Source organism: Aquila chrysaetos, chromosome 13, assembly GCF_900496995.4.
Source record: "Aquila chrysaetos chrysaetos chromosome 13, bAquChr1.4, whole genome shotgun sequence".
Classification (NCBI taxonomy): Eukaryota; Metazoa; Chordata; class Aves; order Accipitriformes; family Accipitridae; genus Aquila; species Aquila chrysaetos.
This window is the reverse complement of record NC_044016.1, coordinates 22,771,798-22,784,519: the sequence shown is the minus strand read 5'-3', so window position 1 is coordinate 22,784,519 and position 12,722 is coordinate 22,771,798. Positions and strand designations below refer to the sequence as shown.

The following is a 12,722-nucleotide window of genomic DNA, read 5'->3' as shown; positions in this document are numbered from 1 at the left end:
TGAGAAGGTACGTAAAGGTGAATAACAGGGCAAGCGTTTTGTTGCTCCCTTCTCCCTAATACCTTCTCCCTAATACTTTCCTAGCCTCTAAACCGTGATTTCCTGAGCCTAATCTGGCTTGTTTGCACGGCAGCCCTCAATGAATCTCTCAAATATTTGTTGTCTTCCATTGAGCCCATATAAATTCCTTGCTATGGTAGCATCCTTTGGCAAAGGTGTCTCTCTACATATTTTGTGTCTGCTGTTCAAAAAAACCTCTTCCATGTAGTTTCGGTTGCCAGTAGCTTAATTTAGTGACTTAACTCTCTTATTTGCTAACCATTTTGAAAACCTCTGCAATGTCCTGCTTTGGTTAGTCCTAGCCTAATCAGACATTCATTTTCACAGAAGTTGTTACATGTTTATAAAGCATAAAACATCATTATTCATCATCATAAAACAACGATTGTTCTAGCTGTCTGTTTCTGAAATTTTTCCAATATTGAATTACTGCTTTTAAAAGGAAATATCCAGAACAGAACATACTATTGATGGGTGGGCAAACAAAGGCTTTATGTCATATTTTATGTAGGCTTTATGTTATTGATTTGTATACTTTATGTAGTATGCCCTAGTATGTTTTTCTCTATTACTTTACTAATTAATTACAGTTTGATTTGCCTTTTAACAGCTGCCTAGTACTGAGCTAATGTTTTCATGCAGCTGCAGTGCTAAAGAGTTGCTCTTGAATAGAAATGATCAGATTGGAGCCTATCATTTTTTGTGAAGCTAGGACTGTGTTTCCTATTGTGCATTGCTTGGCACTTTTATTTTATTACCCTTTTGCTCTATCCTGTAAGGTCTTTCTATAGCTCCTTATTGTCTATTCACGTCCTTACTTCAAAGAATGTCATATCATTTGCAAGTTTTCTCACCTTACTGTGCATTCTCCTGTTCCAGTTTGTTTATTAATATTACAGCACACGGATCACAGCACAAAACCTATGCAGGATTACTATGGTGACCTTCTCCATTGGGATGGCTGATGGTTTGTCTCATACCATTTCCTATCTTTTAATCAGTCGTTCACCTTTGTCAAAACATTCCCTCTTACCTCATGAATGCTCAGTTTCTTTGAAAGCTCTTCTTGGTGAGGGACTTCAAAATACCTTACAGAGATCCAAGCTGATTTCATCAACTGGCTTATGTATATCCTCACACTGGTTAAACTTTCCAAAAGCCCCTGACAAGTTTGTAATGCAGGAATTTTTTTTTCTGGTAGCCTGGCTGACTCTCCCCATACACACTGTATTTGTCCAGGTATCTTTAGTCCTTCTGTTCATTATATAGTCTCTCCTTACCTGCAAGAGATAATATGCTTACAAGCCAGTAGTTACACTGATCCCCTGACACCAGTTCTAAAGGCTGGCATTGTTTTTGCTGCTCTCTTGTCTTCAGGCACTGAGGAAGTTTTAAATGAGGACTTACACACTGCTTTTAGCGTCTCAGCTATTTCATCCCAAAACTCAATTTAAACTTTTTTTTCTGAATACTGTTTGGTCCTGTTAACTTCTTAGCATCCAACATCTTAGCACGTAACCTCCTTGTGCAGCTTTTTAATTTCAGAAAGATTCTTCTCTCCTGTAATTCTCTCCCTTACCCAAAAAGGCTCTCTTGTGGGAATTTTATTGTGTTCTTCTACAATAAATGCTAATGCAATGAATTCATATAGCTTCTCTGCAATGGCTTTTATACCAGGACTGTCATTTGATCCTATGGACTCTCACAATTTTTTGTTCCTGCTGTATTGGAAGAAGGGTTTAGTACTGGCTTTGACTCTTTTGGTTAGTTGCTCCTTAAACTTTTTTTTTTTTTTTTTAACCTCTTAATTATATTTTTAGAGAAATTTCCTTATTATTATTTAATATTCCAGAGTTTTTTATCCTTTCTGTATTCTGTGTTTTAATACAACTTCAGCTATTTGAAGAACACTTAGCTTTTAATAATGTTCTTTAACATTTGTCAACTTTTAAAATCAGTTCTTGAAACAGAAATGTTTAGTCATAATCCAAAAAAGGGATACTTTGGAATGATTGCTATTAATTCCACTGTTACAAAGATTATAGCTTTTTGAGTCCCAAAGTATACAACTAGTTAGTTAAACTAGATTCCTTATACAATAGGCTGCCAATGTTGATCTGATTAATCAGATTAAATAATTGGTTGTAAGTTGTAAACTATTGGCAATTAGCTTTAGCTGATTTGCTAGAAAATACTTTTTTTTTCTGCTGCAGAGTAATATTACTCTAAGCTTCTCTTGTATCTGTTTTGAGAAGAATTAATGTCTATTTCTCTTTGTTCTCTTCCCTCTTAATTTCATTCAGCTCCCTAAGATAGGATTCAAGAATGGACAGAAAATACCTTGCAAAGCTGAATGGTGTGGTGATTAGTGACTCCTCTTCATATTGTTATGTAAAGATGACTGATCGTAGATCCTACAGCAATAGATCCTAAATTCCACTCTGATTTCAGCTCCTGAAATTCTCTGGGGTGAACTGCTTAACCTGTCCTTGAAGTCAGAACAAATACAGCCATAGAAGTGAAATGTTTGTAAAATACTCTGACAAGAGCTGACACAGTCATTAAAAATGCTTAATTTTTTACTCTGAAGGAAGCATACAATTCTACTCTAGATTCGGATTCAGATTTAAAATATAGCTTTAAATTTTATTTGATTCAGTATAGAAAAATCATTAAAACAATTTCATTTTTCTCTTATCTTTCAAGGTTTGCATTACTGTACTTATGTGTCTTAAAGCGTTGTACATGGATGTGGCAGGAAAGGAAATTAGAGACCTATTTTAGCACTGCTTTGATCTGGAAGAAGTACATCTATATGCTTCAAAAAGCTGTGACAAATCTGTCTCAAATAAGGAGAGGATTAATCCTTTCTGCTTGACTCAATATATCTTTAGGATGCTGAAAAATAAGTTGCAATTTTGTCAAAATTTAACTGTCCCTTGGTTTACCCATGCTTTTCAAAAGCTGTGGTCACATCACTTAACATTCCGGTTGCCCACCTGCTCTGGTGTTCTTGTTATAATATTTGAAGTCTTCTTGCTGCCTTCTTTACTCTTTTTTTTTTTTTTTTTCCTATAGATAGAGAAACTTGTTATTTTTCACCTGAAGTCACATTTGTGTTAGTGACTTCAGTTGACTATCTCAAACTGACTATAAGTATTTCTGCTAGCAGCTGACATTGGGCAAGGAAAAAAGTAACTGAAGCAGAGAAATTCTTCATTACTTTACTGTTTTCATGTAAAATTTTCTCAAGGAAGGAAAAAAGCAGTGATATATATGACAGAATTGTTTCCTAGCAGTGTTGTCGAAAACTTTCAAAAAAGCCCATCAATAACATTGGTTTTTTTCTGTGGAAAGATGGGGGAAAATGCATTAATGAATAGTTAATATACTTTTCTTTTTTTTCAACTGGTCTCTTCACCAAAATTCAGAACCACACAAGTTAAATCAGAAGGAAGAATAATAGTTAGCTTTCCTTATTGACAGAATCCAACTTTTTTGAACATAACAAGAATAAAAGGTGTTGTCAAGGTCTTCACTTGCTTTTTGAGGACCTTTCTTATCAGTACTCAACCAAAACCATAGTTGGTATTTCCTTGTGGCCACACTCAAACAGCTTGCTCAAGCTGCCAGGTGTTATGAAATATCAGCATAAATGGTATGAAGCATGTGTGGAACCTCCATCATGGGAGGTCTTCAGGAATAGACTGGATAAACATTTGTCAGAAGTTACAGTTACAGTTTGTATAAGCAGGAAGAAGAGTTGGAAGATCTCTCAAGCTTTCTTACACTGTAGAAATTGTCTTTCAGCTGCTCTTGTCATGTTCTTTCCTACAATAATACGCAAATCTTTTTTAAAAAAATTCTGGTCGGTAATGCCCTTCCCCTCTCGCCCACCCACTCACCCAATTTGCTTTATGAGGTACCTGTATTGTTACAGGATAAAACTAGTTGGTTGATTAATCAAAGAGGTGAAAAAACACTTTTCATGAAACCTTGAACCTTATAGAACTGCAGTTATATAATTTCAGTTCAGGTTTAAGGAACCTACTTATGTTTATGTCAGTTCACACAGATGTTTGCACTTGCACATAAATCTCTCAGTAGTTTTAAAAAAACAGGTACATTTTATTCTTTTGGCTTACATTGCTGTGAATAATCATCAGCTCTAAATCTGGTATGCTTTTTTATTCTTTATTATATAACTTATATAACAATTTTAGATGTTACTAATTTAATGAAGTGAGAGAGTAGCTCCCATATGCCACTTACTTGCTGTGATAGCTTTTTAAATATATATATACATTTAGAAAATTCACTGTACATACTTACGATTTTGTTTACTTTGGTGGGATTTTACAGTTGTGTATTGTCATCATCGATGCACCCACCCCTCAGAAATTTTGGGGAAAGTTCGTGATGCTTTCTTATCAAAAAGCACTATTAAAGAGTAGATCTCCTAAGTTACAAAGAGAGGGGGGGAAAGGGATCTTATCTCCTAATAGAAGTAGGAAGTTGAATCTCAGAAGGGGGTGTAATTGTGCTTTTGCTCTGTCTCTCAGCCTACCTGTATTTGGCTGCAGTCCTTTGAACAAATGCCATTTGCATTGGCGGAGTAGAATTTGTTTCAAAATCATCCCTTAATTTCCTGAATGTTTCATCTGTATTCATTCCTCAGCTGCTCTAGTTTGATGAATATTGGTGGTTCCTAAAGAATGGCCATCTTAGAAATGCTGAAGCAGTGCTCTCCAGAGAGAACTTTATCTTCCTGTGTTTTGTTTTTTTTTTCCCCTCTGTTCCCCCATATAATGGGGGTGGAATTTGGAAGAGACCCATGCCATCAGGAAGGAGGCTTGGCGCTCTGCTACACAGATAATAATTCTATTTCTTTTTGTGGGCATGCAAAGATAAAGAGATAAGAGTGCTTGAATAGCATAAATTTTTCCTATCTTGAGTGCTTTGCTTACTCTTAGAATTCTTTTATGTCTTAATATTATATCATGTCTTTTCTTTAGAGGAAAAAACAAAACACATCAGGCACTCTGGCCTTTTTTCACAGCTGGCAGATAAGCAAGTGATGGGGGAGATAACTTCAAAGTAAAAAGTAACATAGTATAAAAAAGTTTCAAAATGCATTCTGGCTACACCTTGGTAGAATTTACCAAAAGAAAATCAATGTGTTTTATCTTTTCTATCTTAGCCATTTTAGACTGTAAGCACTTGAAGGCAGAGGAAGGTTCTCTTCTGAAAAGCGGATTCTTACTTCATTTGGGATATTCAGTCACTCTGAAAATCAACTGCTAATTACTGCATTTCTCAAACTTTTCACTGTGCTGTCTCCTTTCAACTCTCACAGCTTATGTGTAGTATCATTAAGTATACTCAGGTATGAAAACAGTCAGTAGACAGCCACACCTTTTAGTTGTTCCTCAGAGCCTACGGTATGTCCTGGACACAGCATAAATGTTACTTTTGGTATTCTTCAGGAAGAAAAATGAAACTAAATTAAATTTTTTTATTAATATTGAGGGGAGAATAAAAACTTACAGAAAAGAAAAACAACAAATCCTTCTGTATTCTACATGAGATAGTCAGAATAGGATGGCAAGAGAGATCAGTGACATGATATCCAGTAATGTGTACAATGTAGAGAGAAATTTTGAAGTGCAATGTGAAAACAGTCAGCTTATTTCTCACTTTCAGTAAGAAATAGACTCTGTTCTTCCTGAAAAATGTAAACTGTAAGTATCATTAAATTAAAATTTAATGCAATTGTTGAGGTTGTAAGGGGACTTCTAGATATCATCTAGTCCAACTTCCCTGCTTGAAACAGTCAACTAGAGCAGGTTGTTTACAGCCACATCCAATTGGGCCTTGAATATCTCTAAGGATGGAGACACCACAGCCTCTCTGGGTAACCCCTCCTGTGCTTTACTACCCTCACATTAATGAAGGTTTTCCTTACTTTTTTTTTAATAGATTTTTCTGGAATTTAGTTTGTGTCCATTGTTTCTTGTCCTTTAATTGGGCACCACTGAGAAGAGTCTGGTTCTGTCTTGTTTACTGCCTACCATCAAGTATTTATACACATTGATAAGATCCCCATGAGCCTTCTCTTCTCCAGGTTAAACCACCCCAGCTTTCTCACCCTCTCTTTGTATGTCAGATGCTCCACTATCTTAACCATCATTGTGGCCCTTTGCTGGGCTTGCTTCAGTATGTCCACATCTCTCTTGAACTGAGGAGCCCAGAGCTGGTGACAGCACTCCAGGTATTGTTTCACCAGTGCTGAGTAGAGGGGAAGGATCGCCTCCCTTGACCTGCTAGCAGTGCTCTTCCTTTCACCGTCCAGGAGGGTTTGGATGACTTTGCCGCAAGGGCACATTGCTGGCTCATGTTCAACTTGGTTTTCACCAGGACCCCAGGTCCTTTTCTGCCAAGCTCATTACCAGATGGTCTGCCCCCAGCCTGTACTGGTTCATGGGGCTGTTCCTCCCCGAGTGCAGGACTTTGCATCATGTCCCATCATCAAGGTTATTAATGAAGATGTTAAATGTTATTTGATACCTGGGATACACCACTAGTCACTGGCCTCCAGCTGGACTTCATGCTGCTTGTCATAACCCTTTGAGACTGGCAGTTCATGTAGTTTTCAATCCACTGTGCTGTGCATTTACCTAGTCCATATTTCATCAATTTGTCTGTGAGGATGTTATAGAAGCAGTGTCAAGTGCCTTTCTGAAGTCAAGATCAAGTCCACCAATCTACTCATCTCATCATGGAAGGCTATCTGGTTAATCAAGCATGATTTCTTCTACCTAAATACATACAGACTACTCTGTCACCGCCGCCTTCTTCATATCAGATTGGTTGCGGTTGGAAGGGAATGCTGGAGTTCATCTTGTCCAACCCTCTGCTCAAGCAAGGTCAGGACTTGGTATTTCCCTTTGCAGAACTGCATGAGGTTCCTGTCAGCCTGTTTCTCCAGCTTATCAAGATGTCTTTGAATGGTAACACAACCTGCTGGTCTATCAGCTGCTCCTTCCAATTTTGTGCCATCAGTGAACTTACTGAGGGTACGCTCTGCCCTATCACCTAGATTCTTAATAAAGTTGTTGAACAGCATTGCACTCTGTATTGACCCCTGGGGTACAACACTAGTTATTGGCTTCCAACTAGACTTTCTACTGCTGATCACAACCCTCTGGGCCTACCTTTTCAGCCAGTTTTCAGTGCACCTCACTGTCTACTCTTCAGCTTCTTTATGAGGATCTTATGGGAGGCAGTGCTGAAAGCTTTACTGAAGTGCAGGTAGACAGCATCTACTGCTCTCCCCAAATCTACCAAGCCAGTCATTTCATCATAGAGGTTATCAGGTTGGTCAAGCATGACTTCCCCTTGGTGAATCTGTGCTGACTGCTCTCTCCATGTGTTAGGAAATGGCTTCAAGGAGGATTTGCTTCATATCGTTTCCAAGGAATCGGGTGAGGTTTATCTGGATCCTCCTTCTTGCTCTTGCTGAAGATAGGAGTGACATTTACTTTCTGTCAGTCCTCAGGAATCTCTCTTAATCATTATGACCTTTCAAAGATAATTGAGTTTTCAACAGGCAGCCTCTATCCTGTACCTTGTTCTTGTGGCTAGTAAGAAGGTTTTATCCAAGTATTGACTGTTATTTCTGCAATGGCGATTGTATCATATGTACAAAGAAGAATTAACAAAATAGCAAGAAAAAAGTTAGACTAGGGTAAAGTCTTGTCTCCAAAGTAAGGTATGTAATGTATGAAGCATAATTCCAATCTGTGACCTATCATTACAAATAATATACTATCTTTGCAATTTTAACCTATAATATGAAGCCTGCTGCAAAGTTTAAGGAACAGTGTGATAAATTTAAGCTTATGTATATAGCCATTACATAGGTTTGGTGATTATCCATACTCTGTGGTATGATTTAGGATATATTTTCACTTGATATCTTTTGTTTTCACAGGGAGCTTGAACTGTAGCCTTGTTGCTCTTTGTGCCACTTGGAGATCTCTCTTGTAATATATTTGTAAATGTTGATGGGCTGTTGTCTAAGGAGAACTTCCGCCCATGTAGAGTTTTAAGCCCAATTTCTTTATCATCTCTGTAAACATGTCTAACTGTGAATAAAATAATTTTAATTCTCATATCTGTGTATTCTTCTGGTTTTCCCCCTTTGTGTACCACAAGCTAGTGGTAATGCTGGCTAGTGACAGATGGACCCCTGTGGTCATGTTCTTTGAGTGACTAGAAAGAGGGTGTTTGTTTGAGACTACCCTTCAGCACTTTTTGAGCGTTAGTGGTTTTTTGCTTTGCAGAATCTGTTCGATTAGTCATAGAATTTTAACTGAAAACAGACCTCTGAAAAAACAGAGAATGGTTTTAAAACTGTTTAGGATTTGTAAAATTGTTATTCCCATAAGCTTAAACTGAGTAAGATGTTTCAATTTAGAATGCTATTGGAAAGATACTACTAAAATATCTTGGTCCCCTAGATGTTTCTTTTTTCTGTGACTGCTCCTAGGTCTAGGCCTTCTTCTGCACATACCATAGTCCCATTTGTCATTGTAACAGTTTTCCAGAATGTCCTTTAGATTTCTGCAAGTTTGAAAAATGTGTTTTGCATAGTGGTATTCTAAAGATTAAATCAGCATTGTTTTATTTTATTTTAATTTTATTTACAGTATAGACTTCCAAAAGAACAATCCAATACACAAATTAACTGAAGAGGAACTTCTGGCTTTTACTTCAGTAAGTAACTTACCTGGAATTCTCAGTAAACACGTTTTCACTTAATATTTAAGTTAAATACCAAGCAGTAACCTGTCAATTACATTAATCATGAAACTGTTTCTAAACCAAATTTGTTTTAGTACTCAGTCCTTTCATTAACTTTTTCTTATTTCAAGAAATTAAAGTGATGCTGAACTTCAACCCAGTTTTCAGCTATTATCATGCAGGATAAGCTTGACATTTAATTTAAATTAAGTTTAAAATTTAATTTTGCCCGAAAACATGCACAAAACATTTTTTTACGTGTTTGTTTTAGTTTTTATTAACTATAATTAATGTATTATTAAACCATGCATTTTACAGCAAACTCTTCCCAGGGCACTAGTGTTGAATGTGCTCTTTTTTGATGGACAGAGGCAAGGGGTGGAATGTATTGGGTCCACGTGGCAAGGTTTTGGTGGCAGGGGGTGCTACAGGGGTGGTTTCTGTGAGAAGCTGCTAGAAGCTTCCCCTGTGTCCGACAGAGCCAATGCCAGCCGGCTCCAAGAGGGACCCGCCGCTGGCAAAGGCCGAGCCAATAAGTGACAGTGGTAGCGCCTCTGGGATGACATATTTAAGAAGGGAAAAAAGCTGCTGCGACACAGAAACTGCGGCCAGAGAGAGGAGGGAGAACACGTGAGAGAAACAACCCTGCAGACCTCCAGGTCAGTGAAGAAGGAGGGGGAGGAGGTGCTCCAGGTGCCGGAGCAGAGATTCCCCTGCAGCCTGTGGGGAAGACCATGGTGAGGCAGGCTGTCCCCCTGCAGCCCAGGGAGGTCCACGGTGGAGCAGATATCCACCTGCAGCCCGCGGAGGACCCCACGCCAGAGCAGGTGGATGCCCGAAGGAGGCTGTGACCCCATGGGAAGCCCGCACTGGAGCAGGCTCCTGGCAGGACCTGCGGACCAGTGGAGAGAGCAGCCCATGCTGGAGCAGGTTTTCTGGCAGGACTTGTGACCCCACGGGGGACGCACGCTGAAGCAGCCTGTGCCTGAAGGACTGCACCCTGCGGAAGGGACCCACGTTGGAGCAGTTTGTGAAGAACTGTAGCCCGTGGGAAGGAGTCACGTTGGAGAATTTTGTGGAGGACTGCCTCCCGTGGGAGGGACCCCATGCTGGAGCAGGGGAAGAGTGTGAGGAGTCCTGCCCCTGAGGAGGAAGGAGCAGCAGAGAAAATGTGTGATGAACTGACCGCAACCCCCATTCCCCATCCCCCTGCGCTGCTGGCGGGGGGTAGGTAGAGAATCTGGGAGTGAAGCTGTTCCCGGGAAGAAGAGAGGGGTGGGGGGAAGGTGTTCTAAGATTTGGTTTTATTTCTCATTACCCTACTCTGACTGGATTGGTAATAAATTAAATTAATTTTCCCCAAGTCGAGTCTGTTTTGCCCGTGACGGTAATTGGTGAGTGATCTCTCCCTCCCCTTATCTCGACCCACAAGCCTTTCATTATATTTTCTCTCCCCTGTGTAGCTGAGGGGGGGGGCAGTGATAGAGCAGCTTTGGTGGGCACCTGGTGTCCAGCCAGGGTCAACCTACCACATTTTAAACCATGCATTTTTACAGCAAACCCCTCCTATTGCAGTAGTGGTGAAAGTGCTTTTCTTTGAACAGTGTTTAAGTGGAGTTCAAAAGGAATTTCAGTTTTATTCTGTCATATTTATTCAGTCAGTGTATCAGATGTTCTGCTTAGACTTGTTTCTTGCCGGTTCAATGGCTGATTTGCTGCAGAACAATTCTGTAACTTCCAAAGAAGCCTTGAAAATTCTAACTCAGTATTTTTTCAATGTATTTTTTTTACTCAAGACAAAACACAGTTTGATTCCTTCCTCAATCTTTTCTGTTTTTGTGTGTTTTTCAACAGTAGTTTATATGGGGAGGTGGACGAGAAAAGGCCAGTGGTTATACTGTCATTTTTGCTTATTTTCCAGAACGTTAGACTTCAGCTTTGGTGCAGTAAGGAGCGCTTGCTCTCCCACCTAAGCCTTGAAGTCTGAGCCCCTTTTGCTATAGTAGTGCCATTTGAAAAAGTAAATTCCTCTTAAAAGTTTGTGAATAGCATCTCAGCAAAAATCCCTTTGATTTCAATTGAGCTAGAATTTTATCTCTGACACTTGTAGTTATGTGAAAGGACTATGGACAGTAATCTAAGGTTAACTATGGTAATGTTTGGTTGGGGTTTTTTGTTGTAGTAACAGGAAATCTGTAAAAAAAGAAAATCCTAATCTTTTTGTTAGACAGATAAATGTAAAATAGGTTGGTTTTAAAGCAATGTTTGTTTAAGTCTCTATGCTAATACAGTACCTGTAAGATCTGCATGAGGGAGCTGAGTGAATCACTGTAAAACAGTTTGGTTTATGTAGGTTTTCTATTTGTTGCTACAATGATCATAGTGCTTTCTCATGATATAGTTTCTGAAGTATTTTGGTTTGAACTACAGTTTTGTTTTTTTAAAAGGTGGGAGTAGAGAGCAGGAAAAAATTGAAATGTAGAAAAAAATGAAACTGTCCACTCTCACTTCATACTGTAGTAACTGAGGTACCAAATAAGGATATTAAAGAATGATGACCATTAAAGGAGATGAAAAAACTTACAGAAAGAATAAATATGTGCAAAGGAAGGAAATGCACACATAGAAGAGGCCATAGGAATGAAAAAAAGTGGTGAACAGAGTACTACAAGCTTTTCTAAAAAATGGTGGAGCTATTACAGTATAATTTTTTTGCAAAAATAATGTTAATGCAAATGTATGAAATTTGAAGACACACGTATAATTTTGTTGAAACAAACACTGCCATTCTTGTTGTTAAAATAATATATTTTAAATTGAGGGTTTTCTGTGAAAACTCAGAATTTTCCTTCTCATATTTTATTTTCTGTCAAAGTCCCTGGACTTTTTTTGTATAATCCCTGCTTCAGTCTTCCCACGACCCACTACTGTTTGCATAATTCTTGGGTGGAAAAGCAGCCATTATGTACCTGAATCTTGAAATAACTTCTCCATATATTCTATCCTTTTAATATTAAATGGAGTGATATTGTGATAACAGAACATTTTTAACAAGATTGGCCCTACTCCTGTAGTGGTGTACTTTCCAGAATACTGAAACTAGAAGTGGGATTTTGCTGTTTCAACATATGAGTTTTCAAACATTTAAACACTCTTCAGGTTTTACAGCAGAGAAAAGGTCAAGATAGCACATATACTAGGCAAGAAAGATAATCAGCTTTACTATCATCTTTTATCTGACAGTGCTTGACAGATCATATTACCTGTTATTTGAGGTGTAGGAGATCTGTTGGGTGAGTTCTTCATAATGATGAAAAAATTAAACTGCATTTTTCTGCCATCTAGTGGCTGATTCCTCAAAAATAATAGGACAGCTGATGAACTTGCTCCTTAAATATTTATTGCAGTGACTGTGAGGGGCTTGTGTTTCATTCATTTATTTATTTATCTTTTTATAGAGTTTTTAAGTCAGCTACAGCTTGCTTCACCCTTGTAAGATCAGCAGCCACTAACAGGATAGATCTCCAAAGAAACACAGCTGAAAGATATGAGTAGGATTCACTATCACTTTTGTGCTCTGAGTAGCAAAAAAGAAGAGTCCATAACGATAAATGAACAAGAATGTAGATCTCACTGGTAGTGCAAAATTCAGTGGACAGCAGTGACTTAAAGAAGTAGCTCGTAGCCTAAAAATTAGAGGAAATAATAAATTTCAATATCAGAATAGTGTTCTTTTAAACTTCTGCTTAATGTTTCTGAGCTAACTGGATGTAGGGACACAATTCAATCTTACCATTATTTTCTCTTTTGATCTTGACCTATGCTCCCAAGACACAAACAAGAACAAGTATGAATTG

General features: G+C 38.3%; 1 protein-coding gene across 1 annotated transcript in view; it reads left to right on the top strand.

The window, feature by feature from the left end:
• TTC27 (tetratricopeptide repeat domain 27) overlaps positions 1–12,722 on the top strand; it is a 139,860-nt gene that overhangs the window by 43,482 nt on the left and 83,656 nt on the right. The window contains exon 9 of the mRNA XM_030035326.2: positions 8,772–8,838. Within this exon, the coding sequence (XP_029891186.1) occupies positions 8,772–8,838 (67 nt within the window). The remainder of the gene's footprint in view (positions 1–8,771; positions 8,839–12,722) is intronic.